Source organism: Pteropus alecto, unplaced genomic scaffold (assembly GCF_000325575.1).
Source record: "Pteropus alecto unplaced genomic scaffold, ASM32557v1 scaffold374, whole genome shotgun sequence".
Taxonomy (NCBI): domain Eukaryota; kingdom Metazoa; phylum Chordata; class Mammalia; order Chiroptera; family Pteropodidae; genus Pteropus; species Pteropus alecto.
In genome coordinates this window covers 16,766-39,963 of record NW_006434834.1, presented here as the reverse complement: position 1 = coordinate 39,963, position 23,198 = coordinate 16,766, and the positions used below count along the sequence as shown (strand labels likewise).

The following is a 23,198-nucleotide window of genomic DNA, read 5'->3' as shown; positions in this document are numbered from 1 at the left end:
AACCCTTATTTTGAGATAAACTTACTGTGGATCACATCTATCTATTAAACGTATTCCTTTTTCTGATCCTTGTAAAAGGCAATAATGATTTTTAAAAAATCTTAGTATGTTTCTCTATACTAATGAAAAGTAAGCTTCTAAGTTATGTTTGCCAACGAATGCAGCCAACAGATCCAATAGTTTGTGATCTTCCATTTAGGTTGTATTTTGGAAAGGGGGAGATGAGTGTTTTAAATTTTTATTAATTTTTCAATTACAGTTGACATTCAATATTATGTTAGTTTCAGGTGTACAGCATAGTGGTTAGACATTTATATAACTTATGAACTGATCTCCCAAATAAGTCTAGTACCCATATAGCTACCAAGTACATAGTTATTACAATATTATTGACTGTATTCCCCGTGCTATAATTTACATCCCTGTGACTGTTTTGTAACTGCCAATTTGTACTTCTTAATACCTTCATCTTTTTCACCCAGCCCCCCCAAACCCTCTCTCATCTGGCAACCATCCTTTTTTTTACTCTGCTTCTGTTTTGTTTGTTCATTTATTTTGATTTTTAGATTTTACAAATAAGTGAAATCATATGGTATTTGTCTTTCTCTGTCTTATTTTACTTAGTAAGATGAGTTTTATATTTAAAAAAATCCTTGTCAAAAGAATGTTATTCTTTTCTTAGTTCTTGTTTTGGCTAGCATCAAAGAGAAAAATCTAAGAACCATCTGACTTTATATTATGGAATATCCATTGGCTTATAAAGGGCAGCTACCAAGGGCTTATACAGCAATTTGAATCCTTGCACACACATATCTGCTAAAATACAAACTATTGTTTCAGCTTAAAATCTCTCATGTTTATGGATTACATAAAAGCCAAAGGAAGTTAACATTGATACTATGTCTTAGTTATTGAGGTATATATGTGAATTTCAACATTTTTTAAAACAGTGGTTATTGTTTCTATTTTACAGTTTTTTGGAGGCTGGTACTTCTACATTCAAGCCTACAAAGCGCTGAAGCATAAAACTGCAAATATGGATGTACTAATTGTGCTAGCCACCACCATTGCATTTGCCTACTCTTTGGTTATTCTTCTGGTTGCAATGTATGAGCGAGCCAAAGTGAACCCTATTACTTTCTTTGACACACCTCCTATGCTGTTTGTGTTTATTGCACTAGGCCGGTGGCTGGAACATATAGCAAAGGTAAACTAAGAAAAGGTGACAGTTGTTAAAATCTTGGATGGATAAATGACCGTAACATTTTTCTAAACCAATTATTGGAAATATATATTGATTTTGTAGTTAATCATTTACTGAAAGAAGTATTTATTTTTATTTGGCAATAATTTAAGTTAAATATTCCTTTAGATTTACCAAATTTGTGGAATTAATGCTGTAGATGGTACAGTAGATCCATGTTTATTTTAAGAGAGAGACATTTGAGAAGTACTTATTTTAATCATTTTTTATATCACATTATTAATGGAACAGTTGATGTGACCATATGATTTAAAATGATGATGGAAAAAATTTTACCCATAATCTCATGCTATAATGGAAATCACTTTCTAATCCTTTTCCATATACTTTTATATTTTACAGAGTGGCAAAGATAGTATACATTACACCTTGTACCATTAACACTATAAAGATTTTTTCCCTCAGTTTTGCACTTTAGATAATTATTGGGTATTTCTGAATAATATTCTGTCAAATCAGTATGCTATAATATACTAAACCATTCCAGTTTTGTTCTCAAATTGTTTCCAATTTTTAATTTTAGATAACCGTGTATTAAACATATTTATGGTTAATACTCATTTAAATTGAATCATCAGTATCTTAGGATAAATTACAAAGCATATGATTAAAGGGCATAAATCTTTCTGTGGCTCATGCTACAAATTGTAACAATTTTTGCCAGCAGGGGTATATTAGTGAAGTAGTTTTACTACAACTTTGTCGTCATTGACTCCTATCTAAATTCTTGCTAAGTTAATAGGTGTGAAATGGTATCATAGAATTGCTTTAGTTTGTATTTCTTTCATTAATAGCAGGGATAAACATTTTTCCACACATTGGGCATTATATTTCTTCTTAAATGAATTGCCAGTTCATGTCCTTTCCTTATGAGTTCCTGATGTATTTCTTATTAATTTACATTATTTATAAGTTATACCTAATAAAACATTTTTATTTTGTGTACTTCATATTTTTGAAGTGAAACATTTTCTGATTTGAACTAATTAATATTCCTAAAGCTGTCTTTTGGGTAAATGTTAAAGATTATATCTTTATTTTAGGTAAGACCTGAGCTTTTCTTTTCTCTTAGCATTGTTTATATATATATCTATATGTGTATATATATATATATATTTTTTTTTAATTTATAGGGCAAAACATCGGAGGCTCTTGCCAAGCTAATTTCACTACAAGCAACAGAAGCAACTATTGTAACTCTTGGCTCTGATAATATCCTCTTGAGGTATTTATCTTCATTCTTCCCTCTTTTCTTTTTTAACTCCTTATGAAAATGTCAAGTATACACAGAAGTAGAAGAATATAATGAACCCACGTGATTCATCTCCCAGATTTAACAATTATTCACATTTTGCCACATTTTACTTCATCTGTACATTCTGTCTTCCTGTTGTTACAGTAGTATTTTAAAGTAAATTCCAATCATATCATTTTACTGCTAAATACTCCTATAGTATGTCCAAAAAAAGGATGTATTCTTATATAACTGTAACACCATATTGCATCTAACAAAATGAACAATAACTCCTTAATATCGTCTAATATACAGTTCATATTCACATTTCTCATCTCCGAAATGTTTTAAGTTTCATTCTTTGAAATGGAATTCAAACAAGGTCCTTGCTTCATTAGATTTGACTGAATGTTTCTTTTAATCTAGAACAGCTTCTCCCTCTCTATTCTGCCTCCTTCCTTTCACCCTCTTCCACCCCCTGATACAATTGACTTGTTAAAGAAACATTCATCGATTGTCCTGTAGTATATCTCACAGTCTAAATTTGTCTCTTTGCTTCCTATGGTGTAATTTAACTTGTTCTATAACTCCTATGTTACCTGTACACTGGAAGTTAGAGTAAAAGTGTTGATTAGCTTTCATTCTTTTGTATTTCTCATTTTTATACTCATAAAATTATTTAGGCAATTTTACACAATAAATAAGGTATTTAATTAAATAAAACCCACTACATTATTTTCTAATGCTTTCATTTGTTTGTTCAGTGGTTATTCAGCAAATATTTAGAGTGCCTACTTTGCGCCAGGTACTGAGCTGTTCCCCAACAGTGAACAGGACTGACGTTGCAGTTCCTAGTTTAAATGTTGGTTCTAGCTTCCATTGGTAGCAATTATGGAGCCAAAAACTTGATATAAACTAAAAAGTTTGCATGGAAATATCAAGGTAAGAAGAATATTGGCATAATGCTTTTTATTTTAACTCATATTCAGTGAAGAACAAGTGGATGTGGAACTTGTACAACGTGGAGACATCATTAAAGTGGTTCCAGGAGGCAAATTTCCAGTGGATGGTCGTGTTATTGAAGGACATTCTATGGTAGATGAGTCTCTCATCACAGGTATGTTCTTTCAGAGGACCATGACATGAAAGTGAAGTGAATTCAAAGTGTTAATGAAAAATAGGCATGAAAAGTGAAGAGCTTTTTGTAGAAACTATGGAAGGAGTAAATAATGAGCAAAGAGAATATGAGTTCTCTTTAAGACTATTAAATCAATTTCTGCAGATTTACTTCGTGGTTTTAGTTATGCTAGCGAAGGTTCTTTTCACTGAGAATTGTTAATTACTACAATGTATAACCGAAGGAAATTGTCTCATTCTACTGTAGAGCCCAGTAGACTTTGGCAGATTTACCTGACCAAATACCTATTTTGTTTTCCTGCCCTAAAGACTATTCTAATCTGCGTTGGGGTAGGACTCCAGGTTTTCCACATCAACGTCTGTTCTAAGAGAGTAGGCCTGGAGTAGTTTCAGAAATCTTAGGATAACTAAGGCCAATCTGGAGCAGAACCAAAATAACACCTTTCCTACTTCAACCCTCAGGACAGTGGCAGAAGAGGTGCAGCTTATGGACCATGTGGAAATAATTTAGGACTCTGGTTCTTAATAGGGATGCTATTGCCAGTTTGTTTGGGACAATTCTTAGTTCTCAGGGACTTACACATTGTAGTACATTTAGTATCCTTGACTCTGGCCCACTAAATTGGAGTAGCAGCACCCCATACCCTAACAGTAATTATTACAAACAAGAACTCCCTCCTATAGTTCTAAATGCTCCCTGGGAATAGGCTGAGAATCAAAGATCTAAGATTAGAGTAGAGCCCCAAAAGTATCTGCCAACAAGAGGTAGCATATTAGGTTTTTCTAGCTGAAGATATATATGTGTGGGTTTGGCCTAGAACTAACATAAAGAAAAAGGGAGGGCAATTTTCACGTGGGCATTTGTCCAGACTCTATTGCATGAAGTAAGAAACTTCTTTCTAGATATTTTTTTTAACAATTAACTAATGATGGCATGTTTCAAGATAGTGCTTACTTATGCTCCCTAAATCTATCTTTATTTCTTATACAGGGGAGGCAATGCCTGTAGCTAAGAAATCTGGCAGCACAGTGATTGCTGGTTCCATTAACCAGAATGGGTCACTACTTATCCGTGCAACCCACGTAGGAGCAGACACAACCCTTTCTCAAATTGTCAAACTTGTGGAGGAGGCACAAACATCAAAGGTAATTTAACTCCCTAGGAAAAACAGAAAGTATTTTTCTTTAAAGCAAACTCAGTATAACTCTTGATCTAGTTTTTATATTTTCCTTTGATTATTCTGTTTGCATTAATATGGAGCTTATTAAAATATTTCTGTTTGTGCTCAGTATCAAAATACTCTATTCATCAAAAAAGGAGACATTGAAATATATGTGTGTGTGTGTGTGTGTGTGTGTGTGTGTATGTGTGTATATATATAATTATTTTTTTAAATTCTAGGCTCCTATTCAGCAGTTTGCAGACAAACTCAGTGGCTACTTTGTTCCTTTTATTGTTATTATTTCCATTGTTACCCTCTTGGTTTGGATTATAATTGGATTTCTGAATTTTCAAGTTGTGGAAACGTACTTTCCTGTAAGTGACTTGTAACAATTCTTTACCATGTGTAAAACAGTTTGTGAATTTTTTTGCCTAAGTAATTAATTGGAAAATAACCTTAATAATTACTAGTATCTTTAAGGAACTGGAGGGGGGAGGTGATAAGAATAACATTTTCATTTCTGTAAATATAAAAGATTTTCTTCTGGAAAGATGTTTTTCATTATAACTTGTGATTTTCCCAAAACAAGGACTGAACTTTTACATTTTATACCTAGTCTCATTCCCAGCATGATTTTGCTTTCACAAAGGACTGTATGATACATTGAGGAAAAACCTTGGGATCTCAGCTCTGCCACATAACATTGCTGTGATCTTGGGTCAACTTAATTTCTCTCTGAGCTTCAGTTTCCTCATCTATAAAGTGAGATTTAAATAATCCCATCCTGCATAACTTGTAGTTGTTGTGAAAGTTAAATAAGATGATATATTAGACATGCTTTGTAATTTATTAAATACTTTATAAATATAAGATACTATTAGTGCCTGCTTTTCTCTAGTTCTTTGATAGTCTCTAAAGTACAGTGTCATAAAGTGGTAAAGGAGACCTGGACTGTGCCTCATTTTAGAAATATAATCTTGAAGTCACCTAACTTCTCTTAGCCTCAGTTTGTGATCTATAATATAGTGATTGTAATACCTAAATTGCAGGATTGGAATTAGTGTAAGTGAAAACATATACATATGACATATAAGAAAGCATAAGCTTAGATGTCTGTGAAAGTCCCTTTCAACTCTTTATCTATATAGATACATAACTCTTAGATGAACACTTAGTTTAAGTATTTGAGAACTTAGTACAAACCTAGCACTGTGAAACCATTATTATTCAGAAAGTCTTACATTGTTGCATTTCTTTATTTTAAAAAATACTGTCTGCACACTGTTTTATGCTGTTTGTTCCTTCAATTAAAGAACAACTAGACTTATAACAGCTCAGCTATGTATCTATCCCATGATATGGTCATTAGTATAATATTTTTAAAAGTTTCTTTAAATGATTCATGTTGGTGAAGTATACATTGAACAAGAGGATTGCTGGAAGATATTTTGGAATATGTATCATGGGGTCTTAGGAGATTTCCCCTAATACGATCAGTCGTATTTACTCACACAAGCAAATGTTCAATGTCATTAACAGCTATACTACGAGATATACTCAGTTCACATTGCTATGCTCAAAAGAATTTTATTGAAATGTGATTAAGCTCCCTTTGCATGCCGGACAACTTTTTTTCATTGTCTTGAGAGAATAGTGTGAAAGGCAGATTTATGGTCTCAGTATACAGAGAGTTAGAATTCTTTTTGTTTAAGATCAAATTTGTGGAGAATTAGGCCCCATGTTTGTGGTTATTTTTGAAAGTCTCTGATAAATCCAGTTATTCTCAATACAGGGCAAAAAAAAAAAAAGACGACTTTTATGTTTTCTTATATTCACTCCATAGTTTATAACTCTGATCAGTAAAATTAAAATCTTGATTTTAGGACTGTGACTTGTTTACCAGTTATGTCACAGTTTCTTATATTCACAAAAGAAAAGTTTTCTTACTAGTAACTGAAACATATATGTTGGTAGCTAAGTAGGATAATGTATGACTTCAGAATTGAGGTTTTATTTCTATAGGGTTAAGCTTTGTTCCTTTTGTTTCATATAGCTATAAATCAATAACCAAAATTCGTGCCTTTCTTCTAAAGGGGTACAACAGAAGTATCTCCCGAACAGAAACGATAATACGCTTTGCTTTCCAAGCCTCTATCACAGTTCTGTGCATTGCATGCCCTTGTTCACTGGGACTGGCCACTCCAACTGCTGTCATGGTGGGTACAGGAGTAGGTGCTCAAAATGGCATACTAATCAAAGGTGGCGAGCCACTGGAGATGGCTCATAAGGTAAGATAGTCTCCAGAACTAAGAATTGTTCCAAACAAACTGGCAATAGCACCCGTATTGAGAAAGAGTCTTAAATTATTTCCATCTGGTCTATAAACTGAGCCTGTTCTGGCACTGTCTTGAGGGTTGAGGTGGGAAAGGTGTTATTTTGGTTCTGCTCCAGATTGGCCTTAGTTATCTAAGATCTCTGAAACTACTCCAGGCCTACTCTCTTAGAGCAGATGCTGATGTGGAAAATCTAGAGTCCTGTTCCAGCTCAGACTAGAAAAGTCTTTAGAGTAGGAAGACAGAAGAGGTATTTGCCCAAGTCTTTCAGACTTCTAACCTACTTGTGTGTGACTACGTTTTTGTGTTCTTCACTGTGAAGATAGCGCTTGTGTTTACACTTCAGTTTCTTTGCCTTTGTGCCACTAGCTGACAGTTTGCAACTATGACTTTAGGAATATAATTCTATCCTTGATCTCTCCCATATTAAGATTTTCATAACAATTTCAATCAAGGCTGCTTGACTTTAACTAAAACCATGCTTCTTCTAGTATGTTCTTATGAGAATACAAACTATATACAGATGCATATAGTAAATACAGAACAGAATTTAGAACAGACTTGGAACCTCATCTAGCCAGGAAATACAGGCTATTAGTTTTTATAGTAATTTTTTTTATTTTGATATAATTCCAAACTTAAAAGTTGCAAGAATAGTATAGAACTCCTGTATACCCTTTACTGCAGATATCAGCCTCTTTTTTGAAGGACATTCTTTTACATAACCACAATACAATGATCAAAATCAAGAAATTGATATAGTACTGTCATCTAATCTATAGTCCATATTCCAGTTTCCTCGGTTATCTCCATAATATCCTTTATAGCTATTTTTTCTCTTGTCCACAGTCATGCTTTGTATTTAGTTGTCACATCTCTTTTCATCTCGGTTCCTCAAGCTATTCATTTTTCAAGGTTCGAATTCTGAGTTTACTGTGAGGTGACTGTGTTCTCTAATTCCAGACTCTTCCTTTTTTCTTTCTGGGCCGCATTTCCTTCATTGATTCCCTGAGCTGTCTCTTAGGCCAAGCATCTCATTTAGACCCAGGAAAGTCAAAGCAAGCCAGCAGGTCTTATCTGGTGCTCACTTCAACTTAATTACTTACCTTTCTCTTATAATCATCTGCCCAGATTTCCCCTACGGATCTGTAACTCATTAGTGTTGAAAGCCTTTGTCTTTCTTTGGAGGCACTAGAGGCATCTCTTAATTACCTATTAACAGTCAGCTCTTAACAATTAGTTCTAGTTGTTTAATATGTATCCACAGTAGATTGAACATGTTCAAGAGGGGGCTATTTGATATAACTAATTAAGAGTATTTCTTCCCTTCTCCCTTCTTTTTGTCTTCCCAAAGACTGTTTTTTAAGTCAAATTAAGGCAAAGATCAGTTTATTAAAAAAACAAAATAGTAATGTTTATCAAAGTTAACCTTTTTCTCACTTCTGGAAAGGTGATATTAAGGATTATCAAATCATATAGGTACATTGTATTTCAATTTTCTTACAGGTAAAAGTAGTGGTATTTGATAAGACTGGAACCATTACCCATGGAACCCCAGTAGTGAATCAAGTAAAGGTTCTGGTGGAAAGTAACAGAATATCATGCAATAAGATCCTGGCCATTGTTGGAACTGCTGAAAGTAACAGTGAACACCCTATCGGAGCAGCCATAACCAAATACTGCAAGCAGGTACACATTTTCCCCTTGTTTCTTAATGTAGTCATCTCCTATAGGAATTACTCAGACCAAAACCAAACTGGTGTTTGACTACGATTTTTGTATATAGTTGGTATGAGGCTAGAGAGACTTACATTTTCTCGGTTTGTTTTATAATATGTCTTAGATTCTTCATACAGAAAAGTATAAAGATGAAAACAGAAATTGATTATAATCCTACTCACATAACCCCTGTTGACTAAAAAGTTAAGATACAAGTAATGCATATTTATATAAGGAAAATTCAGATAGTTCAGAGAATTACGTAAGGGAAAAGGAAAGACTCATTCCGTTTCCTGTCCATAATTCCTCTCTCCAAAGTTTAACAAGCATTAACCTTCTAACGGTGTTTTTCAATAACAGCTTTACTGAAATACAGTTCACATACTATAAGTTTACCCTTGTATAAAGTGTACAATTCAGTAATTTTTAGTATATTCACAAGTGTGCACCCTCTTAACCATTTTTAATGCATATACCAAAACATGTGCATTTATTATTTTTTAAACTTTCCATAGAAAGGCCACCAGTCTTTGGTATCTTGTTTTTTTTATTTTTAAATGATTTTTCCATATCAGGACATAGAAATCTGACTTGTTGTTTTTAATGGCTACGTTGTAGTCCATTGTACAGCTCGTTTGGGGCTCTTACAGTAAGTGTACACTTAACATCCATGTCAGCTTTTGCAAGTTATCTCTGTGTTAAATGCCTATCAATGCAATTGCTAGATCAAAGGATACATTCACTTAAATTTTGATGAATATTACCAATGCCCACATGACAAATATTACCAACATGCATACGAAAGGTTGTACCAGTGTATACTTTCACCAGAAGTTATGACTGCCCATTTTCCCACATTCTTACCAACACTTATTTTTTCCAGTTTAATAAGTAAAAAAATATTTACTCATTGATGGTTTGCCCTGCACTTTCTTAATTATGAATAAGGTTAAGCATCTTTTTATATGTGTATTGGCCATTAGAATTTATTTTTCTATAACCTGTCTGCTTGTATCCTTTGCCGATGTTCCCATAGAATTATTTACCTTTTTCTCATTGATTTGTATAAGTTCTTTGTAAATTAGCTCACATAATTTTATAGTTAAAATGTGGCACTTTCCATCATTGATATTGCCATTTCTTTATTTGTTCTTTCCTTTTTACCTATTTACTGTTTTTGACCTGGCTTCTTTATACCCACATGGAGCATCAGAGAAGATGAAGACATAAAGAGCCAGAATTCTTTTGCTTACTAAGGACACAGAATTATACTAGAGAGTCACTCTGGTAACTAAAGGCCCTGTTCTTTGTTACCCTTTGCCCTATACTGAATAGAAAATCTGACTTGACAATAGAATTAAATATTTAACTTGTAATTCTTTACTGGAAAGGGCAGAGAATATTGATGAACCTTCCAAGTTTTCTTTCCCTGTGCTTAGTATAAATTTTAGAGAGTAGGATTAAAACTAAGAATTCTGAGGTTCTCCTGTAACTTTGAATATTATACTCAATGCTCTGTTCCTTTGTCTTTATTTAAAATCCACTGTCAAATAGGCAATGATAAGTGACAGTTTCATTCTAAACATTTATAATTAATTAGCAGTAATCTTTGGTTTTGCTAATGATGACCTTGTATTATTAGAACAGCAGAGGAAATCCTGTTTCTATTTGGTAGGAGCTGGACACTGATACCTTGGGTACCTGCATAGATTTCCAGGTTGTGCCAGGCTGCGGTATTAGCTGTAAAGTCACCAATATTGAAGGCTTGCTGCATAAGAATAACTGGAAGATAGAGGAAAATAATATTAAAAATGCATCCCTGGTTCAAATTGATACAAGTAATGAACAGTCATCAACTTCGTCTTCCATGATTATTAATGCCCAGCTCTCAAGTAAGCTAATTTTTTTTTGTAGTACCTATTATGGGACAGTTATTATCAAATGTCTAACCTTATAATCCTGAACTGTCATATAAGAAACAAAAAATGGTATCATAGTTTCATTCTCTCAGATCACTTTTACTATAAGCCTCTGACCACTTCACTGAAGTTACTTGAGAACATTTCCAGCTGTGCTCCTTGATTCTGTGACAGGGTGATGAAGTCCAGCCTTAGCTGATCTTCCATCTTATTTCAGTTATCTTTTTATTTCTCACCACAGCTACTCCAAACCTTTTATGTCTTTTATAAGATCATGTGGCATTCCCCCTAGTTCCCTAAGCAAATTATATGGCTTATTTTTCACATAGAAAATTAAGGCTCCTAGAAATGTGTTCTTTCACATTTTGGAGGGGGGGGGCGGTCCAGATTTAGTCCTTTTTCAGGGGAAGAAGTATCTCTCATCTTATCTAAAGAATCCCCTCATATTTGCTCTGGGTCCCACCCTCTCTTGATTCTTCAGTGACCTCAGTCTCTGTTTTATCCCCTTGCTTCTTTATTTCCCAGCTCTCTTTGTGTAATAGCTCCTCCTAAACATAAACATTTCTTTCATCAAAACTACTATGTTTCCATCTACAATTTGTCCTATCTTTTTTCCCCTTTTATACCTAAGCTTCTAGAAAGTAGTCTAGGCTTGCTGAATCCACTTATTCACTGCACAGTCTGGCTTCTGCCCCATCCATACTACTGAAACTATTCTTTCCAAGTCCGCTGATGACCTTATTCACTACCCTCTGTAGTGGCGACTTCTCAGTCTTCAGCCTGCATGATTTCACTAAGGCATTTGACAATGTTGACCATTTCTTCCTTCCTAAAACTCTTTCCTTCCTTTATTTCATAACCCTGCTTTCTCTAGATTCTCCTCTCACCTACCTGATTGTCCTTTCTAACCCTCCTATGATTCTTCTTTTCTTCTGCTCTCAAATGTTGGGTATCTTCAAGGTTTTGTTTTTTGCTTTTTTCTCATTTTTCTTACTCTCTCTGTACAACCAAATTCATGCATATTGTTTATTCTACCATCCGTGGTCTTCCACTATCACTCCAAAATCCATATCTCTACAAAGGCCTGTTTCCTGAGTTTCTTGTTGATCTATCCATCTGTCCAAAAACATGATATACCCACTTATATGTTCCAGCACCCCCCACCCATTTGTATCACTTTCTGACTAATACCTTTTATTATGGTGGCTTATAACCTATTTTTGAATCAGGAACCTTTGGAGAAATGTGATGAAAGCTATGCCCACTCCTCAGAAAATTTCTGTTTGGAAGGTTCGCATATATCCTAAAGCCCATCTATGGAATTGTTAAGGATCCTAGCTTTATTGGCCCTCTGTCTCCTGCAGGACAAAGTCCAGTTTCTTTGGACTTTGTTCAAGATCTGTTCCACATGATATGCCTCCTGCCTCCCTGTACCCATCTTGTCTTTTTCCACTGCCCACCACCCACTGCCCTATGTATTCTGTGTTCAGTCCATATGGTACTACCTACAGTTCCTCCTTACATCATGTCATTTCATGCTTATTAGATCATTTCATTTACTGTTTTCTCTGGGTAATGTCCTTGCCCACAGTGGCATCTACCTCATGGACTTATTTTCATCTTTTAAGACTTAGCTCATATCTCTCTTCAGTGAAGCCTTCACTGATTGACATACATAGGCAGAGATATTTTTTAAATCATAATGGTACTTAGTCTCTGTTATTGTACTAGACACACTACATGAAAATTCTTTACTTGCCTGATTCTACTAAGCTGCAATTTCTTTATTATTTTTCTATTAACTTCTAGTATCAAGCACCCTGACACACAGTAATTTTGTTTGACAGCTTTTATTAAGCACTGCTCAAGAAACTAAAGAGCCGTGAACAGAATAGACAAAGTCACTATCTTATGGAGCTTACATTCCTGATGGAGAACACAAGACAGTGAGAAAATAAATTTAAAAATATAGTATGTCTGATGGAGATAGTGCTATGAAGGAAAATAAAGAAGGGTAAGGGGTATAGGGAATGCTGGGAGTAGCAGGTCTTATTTTATATGCGATGATCAGGATAGTAGGCCTCAATTGAGAAGGTGGTATTTGAGCAAAAACCTGAGGAGGGGGAGGGAGAAAGTCATGTGAGTATCTGTGATAAGAGCATTCCGGGCAGGAGGAATATTAAGTACAAAAGCCAGGAGTATACTTGACTAGTTTGAGGAACATCAAGGAGAACAGTGGTGTGGCTGGAGCAGAGGAAATTAGTGGGAAGAAGATAAGAGATGAGGTCAGAGAGGATAGTGCAACACTAGATCGGGTAAGGACACTGAAAGGACTTTGGTTTTTACCCAGAGATAGGAAGCCACTGGAGAGTTTTATGTATAGGATTGACAGAATCTGACTTAACATTTTAAAAGTATTACTCTGGCTGCTCTGGTAAAAATACACTGTTGTTGGGGGTGGGGAGCAAGAGTAGAAGTAAGGAGATGAGTTAATGGGCTGTTGTCATAATCCAGGTGAAAGATAGATTGCTTGGACCAGTGTGGTAGCAGTAGAGGTTATAAGAGGTGGTCAAATTCTGGATGTGTCTCGAAGCTGACTGACAGATTTTTCTCAGACTGGCAATGGGAAATGTGAGAAACAGGAGTCAAGAATTATGCCAAGGTTTATGGCCTAAGCAATTTAGAAGGGTAGAGTTACTATTTAAATAAGATGGAGAAGACCACAGAGGAGAAATATTGAGAAAAACTGATCAGGAATTTAGTTTTCAACATGTAAAGTTTGAGTGCCTATTAGATATTCAAGTGGAGATGTCGCATAAACGAAATATCAAGTAGGCAGTTGGCTGTACAAGTTTGAAGTTCAAGGAAACTGACTGGGTTGTAGATATAGATTTGGGAGATTCACTTATAGATCTCTGCTGTTCAATATAGTAGCTACTATTTACATGTGACTTTTAAAATTTAAATTAAATAAAATTAAATTTAATATAAAATTCAGCCCTTCAACCATCCCAACCACATTTTAGTGCTCAATCACCACATGTTGTTAGTGGCTACCGTATTAAACAGAACAGATATAGAACATTTCCATCATCACAGAAAGTTCTTTTGGACGGTGCTGGTATAGATGGTATTTAAAACCATAAGACTGGATAAGATCTCCAAGGAGTAAGAGTAGATAGGAGAAAGGAGCTATAAGGATTGAGCCTTGCAGCAATGTAAATTAAGAGGTCTGGGAGATGAGGAAGGATCAGAAAAGGAGACTGAGAGGAAGTGGTAAGTGAAGAAGTTACTTATAAGAATGTGGTGTCCTAGAAACCAAGCGAAAAAAGTATTTCAAGAAGGAGTGAGTGATTAACTGTGTAAAATGCTGCTAATAGAGCAAGTTAAAATGAGGACTGAGAATTTGACATTAGGTTTGTTAAAGGTCACTGATGTATTGTATGAACAATTCTTTGAAGTAGTAGAGAGAAAAGCTTTATTGGAGTGTGTTCACAAGAGAATGGGAAGATACGATTTTGAGACAGCCAATAGATACAGCACTTGCAAGAAGTTTTGTTATGTACAGAAGCAGAGAAATGGGACAGTAGCTAGAAAGGTAAGTGAGATCAAGACAGCTTTTTTTTTTTGAGGTAAGAGCATCTATAGTAGAGTTAGAAATTTTGATTAGGCAGGAGAGAGGGGAGAATTGTTGGAGAGATATTCTAGAATAGGCAAAGGAGTGGGAGCTGGTGCATAAGTGAAGAGGTTGTCCTTAAATTGAAGCAAGGGCAGTTTATAATAACAGAAAGAAAGCTAGGTTAATGTGTAGACAGGTGCAGGTAGTTGGGTAGATATGGTGATGAGAACTTGTAGAAGTTCTCTTCTGATTGCTTATATTTTCTTTCCGAAGTAGGAAGTCGAGTCACCCACTGGCATGGAAGAGATCTAGAAGGAATGGAAAATGAACGGACTAGGGAAATGTAGTAGAATTGCCAGACAGCACTAAGGACCCACTTAAAGTTAGTGGTCACACATTTAAAATGAGACATTAATATGGTTGTATGTTTATATCCAGCCACATTTAGCTACTGGTACACAGTAAATATCTTTAATTTAATTTAATTGCTATGGAAGGTCAAAGGGAAAAGTCAGAAGGAAAGCTTCACCAAGAAAGTACCATTTGAACTGGTTCATGAAGAATATGATGGAGTTTGATATTTTGAGAGGAGGATTAAGGACGTTCCAGGTAATTGCAGCAACATATGCAAAGGCCGGGAGGCATGGAAGAGCAGAATATGTTTCTTGAAATTTTGGAAATCACTCTTGTAGGTTGTATTCTACCAAAAATATAATGTAGTGACTATGCAAGTTTAGACAGGAAAAACGTGCCTCATGGGGTTGTAATAAGTATTAAATGAGCTCACTAAATTCTATTTCTGTACTTTCTTTCAGATGATCTTAATACTCAGCAATATAAAGTCCTCATTGGTAACCGGGAGTGGATGATTAGAAATGGTCTTGTCATCAGTAATGATGTTGATGATTCCATGACTGAACATGAGAGAAGAGGTCGAACTGCTGTATTGGTGGCAGTTGATGGTAAAGTTTCCCATAAGTAACATGACTCAATATCATGACCTTAGTTATTGTTTTATGTGTATTTTTGACAGACTTCTAAATTATGAGGGTTATTCAAAAGCCACCTAAATACAAAGTGAAAATGTTAGCAATACATAATTATTACCAGTTAATTAAAATTCTCTCGCATTTGCTGCCTGGCTTTGTTATTTTCCACCCTAGCCTATGTTTTAAAGCTAATCAAGGATTTTTTTTAAAAAACAAAAAATGATGTAACATTAAAGTAATAGCAAAGTAAAATAATATCCATAATCTCATCACCTAAACACAATGTCAGTTTTAATTGTATATATTCTGGTTTACATACAACACAAGAATTATAATATTAGTACATATACTACTCTTAAATGAGTATATTTTATTGTATGTAAATTTTACCTCAATGAAATTGAATAAAAAATAAAAATCTCTTATACAGATACTATTTTATTTTGCTTTATTTTATTTAATAATAAATGTTTTCCAATTTTATTTTAATGCTGCATAATTTATCAAACTTATACACTGTAATTAATCATTCCCCTGTTGGAAATTTAAGCTATTCCTAATATTTATTGTAAATAACACTTCAACAAATATCTTTGAGGTTTTAGGTGCTTTCTTTTGTTACATTATTTCTTAAGGTAAATTTCTAGCTTTGAGATTAATTAGTCAACATTTATAATTCTTGCTAAGTATGAAGGCAGTATCTTACTATGGCCTTTTTAGGTCTAGAAGGAAGCAGAAAATACCATCTACTTTTGTTTTAAAAATAAAATAATTACTTGCAGTGACTTTTTTCCCCCAGTATAAAATGCCAATTTTGTCTCTATCCGCCTCCTTCATCTTAAAAAGAAAAAAAAAATATATTAGTTTTCAGTTTCATTTGCCTTTAAATTAGCTAGTGTTTAGGCTATTGGCCAATACTTCTCTAAGGAAAGAAAAAGTCTTTTAATATCTAATAAGGGCCCTCTTTTCATTTTTTTATTAGTACCTTCATTAGTAACCCCTGGAATTTTCATGGGAAATTTTCATAACCAAATCTGGAGGTTTGCTGCAGGGTTTATGGTATAAAGTCTGTGTGAGGTCAGAGATATTTTTAGTTAAGCCAAGCCCTGAACAATTTTACTTCATAGAATTCTTTTTTTTTAATTTCAAGTCAAAATATTATTTTCCTTTCACTGTATTCCAAACTCTCTTATTTTCTGGTGCTTCTATATTAGATGAGCTGTGTGGCTTGATAGCTATTGCTGATACAGTGAAGCCTGAAGCAGAACTGGCTGTCCATATTCTGAAATCTATGGGCTTAGAAGTAGTTCTGATGACTGGAGACAACAGTAAAACAGCTAGATCTATTGCTTCTCAGGTAACTAGTTTACTTAGTTACTGGGGTGGGGTATATGGTGACTTCTATTTCTTCATATACATTTTCTTTCTTGCCTTCAGATGCTAAAAAAATTCATATTATCTATTATTTTCATTATCACTGAGTAGCCATATCTGGTTCCTTAAAGAATTAACATGCTATGCAGGAAGGACTTTGGGCATTGTGTGCCACTGTAATAAGTTAAAAAGCTATTTGATTAGTTCAAGAGATGCTTAAGTGACATTGTGCAGCAGTGTCTGTTGATGCTTCTTTTGAAATGTTGCTCATATTTTTCACCAGTGCTGCCAGCCGAAGCCAGGCTTTCATTCTGTTATGCCTAAAATACAGCAGTAGCTCCATCCACTTCCCTCTCTAGTCCATCCTGAACACCACTGCTGGAACCATCTTCTTTATATACCACTTGACTGATCGTTTTCTGCTTCTGACCCACACATTTGCCTTCAAAACTTTTTTACTTTGAAATACTCTTCTATTAAATAACACAAGTTGTGTACCTACTTATCGTCTGGATATATTCTTTGGCAAAGTGTCTTGGCAAAGTGTCTGTTCAGAGCTTTTGCCTATTTTTCTTTAAATTGCATTGTTTTCTTTCTTACTGTTGAAGTTTTGAATTTTTGGATGCAAGTCCTATATCAGATATGTGTTTTATAAATATTTTTCCCAGGAAAAAAAGTAAAATAAAAAATAAAAATAAATAACACAAATAATATATGAATACATTCTTATATAAAAAGTATAGAAGGTTATAAAGTAAAAAAAAGTGTCACCCTTTTCCCAAGCTCCTTGTCTAGTCCTATCCCCTCACTTTTTCATATGCATATATGTTTATATTCAAATGTATAATTCTGGTATTTTCCACATAAATATATAGTCCTATCCCCTCACTTTTTCATATGCATATATGTTTATATTCAAATGTATAATTCTGGTATTTTCCACATAAATTATATCAGTTTTGTTCAGATAGTTTAGCAGTTTGCTTTTTTTAAATATAATAATACATATGCCTTGGAGCTTTGCCTATGTCTGAACATACAAAGTTATTTTATTCTTCCTGCATTGCTGCATGGAATTCCATGGTATCATGGTATCATAATTTATTTAACCATTTTTCTAATGATGGGCACCTAAATGCCCAAATTTGTTGTTACAAATAGGGCAATAATGTCCATCCTTGGACATATCTTTTCGTACATGTACAAGTATGTCCAGAATATAGCTAGATGTGGAATTACCAAGTCGAATGATGTGTGCACTTTGATAGATGCTGCCAAATACCCTCCAAAAAGACAGTACCAATTTACACATTCACCAGCAGGTATAAGGGAGCTCATTTCTCCATATTCTTACTATTACTGGATAATATCAGTCTTTTAAAACTTGGACATCTGGTAGGTAGAACATGATGGCTTATTACTGCTAAATTATTTTTTTAGGTACTCAGGAATATTTCTTGAATTGAGTTTATTTTTCCTCATGTAGGTTGGCATTACTAAGGTATTTGCTGAAGTTCTACCTTCTCACAAAGTTGCTAAGGTGAAACAACTTCAAGAAGAGGGGAAACGGGTAGCAATGATAGGAGATGGAATCAATGACTCCCCAGCTCTGGCAATGGCTAATATTGGAATTGCCATTGGCACAGGCACAGATGTAGCTATTGAAGCGGCTGATGTGGTTTTGATAAGGGTAAGTCCTGTAGCATAAACTTTGAGGAGTGTGATTGCTCTACATGGTCACATAGTGTCATAAAGTATATCAAGCATCATGATTCTATTGTTAATTCCCATGCTCCCAGCCAATGAGACTGGGAGAATGTGAGATGAGAGTATGAGGAGTCTTACTAATTACTTCCAGACTTTCTCAGTCCAGTGAGGCAAATGAGAATGACAAACTTCTAAAGTGAATAAAATTTAGGAACATACATGTAATAAAATTATCTTCAACAAATACTTAATGAGGTTATTTTAATAGAATTTAATCCCCGTACCAATATACACCCCTAAAGGTGTTTTCAGAACCTTGAGAAAAATTCCAAAAAAACATCTTCCAAGGCTGACTCAAATATCTGAGATTTGTAGTTAATTCACATATTACCCGAAGGTACATGTCATCTTCAGTATACACAATATCAAATGCAAAAGTTACTATTAAGTTAGAGTCTCTCACTAATATCACAAATATTTCTGTTCTCAGAATGATCTTCTGGATGTAGTGGCAAGTATTGACTTATCAAGGAAGACAGTCAAGAGGATTCGGATAAATTTTGTCTTTGCTCTAATTTATAATCTGGTTGGAATTCCCATAGCAGCTGGTATGTGATTGTTCACTAGTATTGTTTTTCCTCTGAAGTCATAGAGACCTGTCATGTTGGAAGTTTTAGTTTCTTTTTATTAGTTTTGAACTCAGTTTTTATATGTAGCCTGCTGATATGCTGAGAGGTAATATTAAAATCAACCATATCATCAGCAGTGTTTATTATAGTCTAGAATGTATATACATTCTGAAAGGTTTATTTTATTTTACTTTATATTTTCCTGTAATTGTACATTTAAAAAATTTCAAACCTACAGAGACAAGGTAAAAAATGATACAATGAAAACCTGTTTACCCTTCACCTAAATTCATCAATTATTATTATTATTTTTAATTTTATTAAAGTTATTGGGGTGACATTGGTTAATAAAATTATATAGGTTTCAGGTGTACAATTCTAAAATACATTGTTTGTTGCATTGTTTGCTCATCAATTAACATTTTGCCACATTGCTTCATCTCTTTCCCCATATACTCTCACACACGCATATATCTACTTACTTATTTTTTGTTGAAGGTTCAGAACAAATTTACCTTTAATCTCACTACCCAAACACAATTACTATGAACATTTTAGTATATTTCTTTCTGGTCTTTTTTTACCCTGCATCAGTTTTTATCTTGTTACATAGTTGTAGATATAGCATACAGAGAATTTTCTGCTCTTCACTTAATGTTATAATAGCCAACAGGCTTTTGTTTAAGTTTGGGGACCAGATATGAGAAAGATATTAAATAAAGTAATATGACCAAGAAAACACACTTCAGAATTGTGTAATAAGCATCTAATAATCTCCTGTACTTAGGGGCTTGGTAGGAGTTAGTAATAAAAGAAATAGTTATCACTTTCTTCTTGTTCTTTCTGGTTTGAGAGCCAAAAAAACACATAAAATGACATGAGAACAGTTATAAAGCTGTTGATAAATACACAAATACTGAGAGGACAAAGAGTAAAAGAACAGTCAATCAAAGACCAGAGAGATTAATTCATAGAACAAGTGATTTAAAAAATAATATGTAAGTAATATATGATCACTGTAGAAAAAGAAAAATACAGATAAATTCATAAAACGTTAAAAGTAGAATAAGTTTATCTCATTCCCATTTTATAAGCAAATGTTAAAATGCCTGTCAAAACCAAATGTGGATGAATTTGTAGAATATGAACTCTCATACCCTGTTGGATGAGATCGTGATCTGGCACAGCCACTTTGAAGAGCAACCGAGAGATATCCACCTAAAGTTGAAGGTGTACCCATGTTATAACCCAGCAGCCTCACCTCTAGGTGTATACCCTAGAGTAATTCTCAAACACATGCACAGGGAAACATGCACAAGAAAGTTCACAGCAACACTCTTAGTGAAAAATTGTCAGCCACATAAATCTCCATCAACAGGTGGATAAATTGCTGAATAAATATCAAATGAGGAAAAGATTTGTATGTACCTATCAAAACACATTGGTGGTCTCTTTAGTACTATTTGCTGTAACTAATACAAACCTGTTTCCTAGGAGTGTTTATGCCCATTGGTTTGGTTTTGCAACCTTGGATGGGATCCGCTGCAATGGCTGCTTCATCTGTTTCAGTAGTACTTTCTTCTCTCTTCCTTAAACTGTAAGTATGATGGTTTGCTCACGTTTGCGTTTTATATTCCTTTTATCATCCACAGGCAGTTTTGGTAGGTTTTATTATTGTTTTGATCAGTGATAATCCCAAACTGTCTTAATAATAAATGTTATCTATGTAATTATTACCTTATGTAGTCTGTGCATAGCAAGCACAAGCACCAAGTAGGGTAAAATCAGGTACATTGGCTCTGAGAGTTAGGATTTCTGATAATGTGACTCCACATGATCCCTGCTTCCCTAGCAGGGACTACCTTTGTACATTTCATACCAGGTAAATCTCTTTTCATTTTTTAATGTAACAAACATCTAGTTCACATTTGGTTATTTCAAACTAGTATACTTTTACCTGTGTCCAGTTACAGGAAACCAACTTACGAGACTTATGAACTGCATGCCCGAAGCCAGATGGGACAGAAAAGTCCTTCAGAAATCAGCGTTCATGTTGGAATAGATGATATCTCAAGAAATTCTCCTAAACTGGGTTTACTGGACCGGTTTGTTAATTACAGCAGAGCCTCCATAAACTCACTACTGTCTGATAAACGGTCCCTAAACAGTGTTGGTACTGGTGAACCTGACAAGCACTCACTACTGGTGGGAGACTGCAGGGAAGATGACGACACTGCATTGTAACAGGCCACAGAGAGTGCTGCTAGCTCATGTTGTTATGCATTGACATAGCATTCATGATATCACCTTAGCTTTTCAAAATATTGAGAAAGGATTTTGTGCTGGTCTCATGCTCTTATGTTAAGGATTCTATTTGAATTGCTTTTGTTTAATATATAGCAAATATCTTTTTCAGGGCATCAGCTCTGAATATAGCTTTATTTAAAATGAATTTCCAGTATTTTTTGTTTTCATTAGTAACAGATAAGGTAGGCCTGCAATATTTACAAGTTCTACAATAGAAGATTGCCAAATTGCTGCTAAAGTGATAGATATATTTTTATTTGACAAAAAAAAAAAAAAGCTCAAGAAAAGGACAATTAAAAATTTGAAGATTTGAGAACATGACCTTGAGGAGATTCTTGAGCCCTCATCCCTCCCAGATTGGGGAACAATAACTTTCAAAGCACTGTATAAAGCATCTAGTTGTAGAAGGAAAACAGTAGAAGCTGTTTAAAAATAGATGTGCCTTATTACAGGCTCTCTTTCCCCCTTATTCTCCCTGTGTCTTTGTCTTTGCAGTCATTTTCTTAGATATATTTTCTTTTGTATCTTCTTTTGAGTAAGCTAAGTGTAGGTGGTTTTTCATTGATAAAAATAACTGATAATTTTTCTAATACCTTGTTGCTTTCTTTATCTTGTAGTTCAAAAGACCTTAAAGGTCCATAGGGTTCCCTGCTTCCCATCTTTCCATTGTTGTAAAAAGTATCAGATTCTTCCTTAAATGACTCCCCAGCTTGGTGCAGGCTTTCAATTCACTCCCGCTGAGTTCAGCTCTAAGTTGTTCTTAGTGTAGACTATCAGCCTCAGTCCAGAAACTTAAGATTTTGAGCCTCTTCCACAGTTGATTTTTTCAAAGATCAAAGATTTTTAAAATTCATCTTTAACATATACGGGTCATATAAAATTACCTGGAATCACTAAATTTGTCCCTTTTTTTGGAGAGAATATAAGACTTTAGCTGGTATATATAATTTAATAGATTTTAATTGTCTTTTAGTGTTTTAGATAACCTCTCAAATGACTTTAAAATAAAGCTATTACACAAAGCTGCTTTTACCAAAAATAAAATAAATTGTAATACAGAAATGAGAATTTCCCTAAGTTGTGATACCTTTCGGCAAATTTAGATTTTCCTCTAGAGTTTGCTAGTTAATGTGGTTGGCAAATTCAGGAGTTTGTTCTCATTGCCATATAAATTTAGAAGTTCTTTTGTGAGTGCCTGGGAGTTAATGCACTGGTTAGAGATCAGGTACTTGTATCACTATTTAAATTTCCTTATTAATTGTAACATGGATTTCAAATGTAGAATATGTAAGTGAAGAGAACTCACAATAAATTTCTAATATTTTGTTCCCATTGCCATATGTAAAGCTGCTAGCACAATGCCTAGCACATAGGGTTTGTACTCAGTAAATGTTAGTTCTTTTCTCTGCTTGAGGTCAGTAATAAATATTAAAAATAATTTGTATAGGGCAGAGTCTAAAATCAGGTGGGAGTGAGAAATGGGTTTCTTCCCATCCTACTTTTTCTCTTATCTTTTCATATACACACACAAAAAAGTTTACAACATTATTCCATGCTGTCTTTTCAGATTTGGAAAAGATCTCATTTTTATCTCAGCTATTTTAAAGAGAGAACAGAAACTTTTGAGGAAGGTGCTATTAATCTAGAAAGGCAAACCCATTTTAATGAAATGTGAATGAGTTTGTATGTCTAGGCTCTTTTTTTAGACCAATGCCTATACCATCTTCTGTGCTCTCAGTTTGATTTTTAATATTTGTTTCTTATTTTAATTCCAGTGGCCCACCATACTATAACTTGTTTCTTC

The 23,198-nt window shown here is 34.3% G+C and overlaps 1 protein-coding gene across 3 annotated transcripts in view; it reads left to right on the top strand.

Moving 5' to 3' along the window:
• The window catches only part of ATP7A (ATPase copper transporting alpha), a 114,756-nt gene extending 93,035 nt beyond the window's left edge, over positions 1-21,721 (top strand). For 2 of the 3 annotated variants that reach the window (XM_006910199.3, XM_015588106.2), the window contains 14 exons: positions 974-1,207; positions 2,398-2,489; positions 3,488-3,615; positions 4,627-4,781; positions 5,038-5,172; positions 6,892-7,086; positions 8,638-8,820; positions 10,526-10,742; positions 15,204-15,350; positions 16,592-16,734; positions 18,238-18,441; positions 18,949-19,066; positions 20,582-20,684; positions 21,055-21,721. In XM_006910199.3, coding sequence (XP_006910261.1) covers positions 974-1,207; positions 2,398-2,489; positions 3,488-3,615; positions 4,627-4,781; positions 5,038-5,172; positions 6,892-7,086; positions 8,638-8,820; positions 10,526-10,742; positions 15,204-15,350; positions 16,592-16,734; positions 18,238-18,441; positions 18,949-19,066; positions 20,582-20,684; positions 21,055-21,331 — 2,331 coding nt within the window. In that variant the 3' untranslated portion in view covers positions 21,332-21,721. The remainder of the gene's footprint in view (positions 1-973; positions 1,208-2,397; positions 2,490-3,487; positions 3,616-4,626; positions 4,782-5,037; positions 5,173-6,891; positions 7,087-8,637; positions 8,821-10,525; positions 10,743-15,203; positions 15,351-16,591; positions 16,735-18,237; positions 18,442-18,948; positions 19,067-20,581; positions 20,685-21,054) is intronic. The other variant, XM_015588107.2, reaches the window with a different exon arrangement.
• The last annotated feature ends 1,477 nt before the right edge of the window (positions 21,722-23,198 follow it).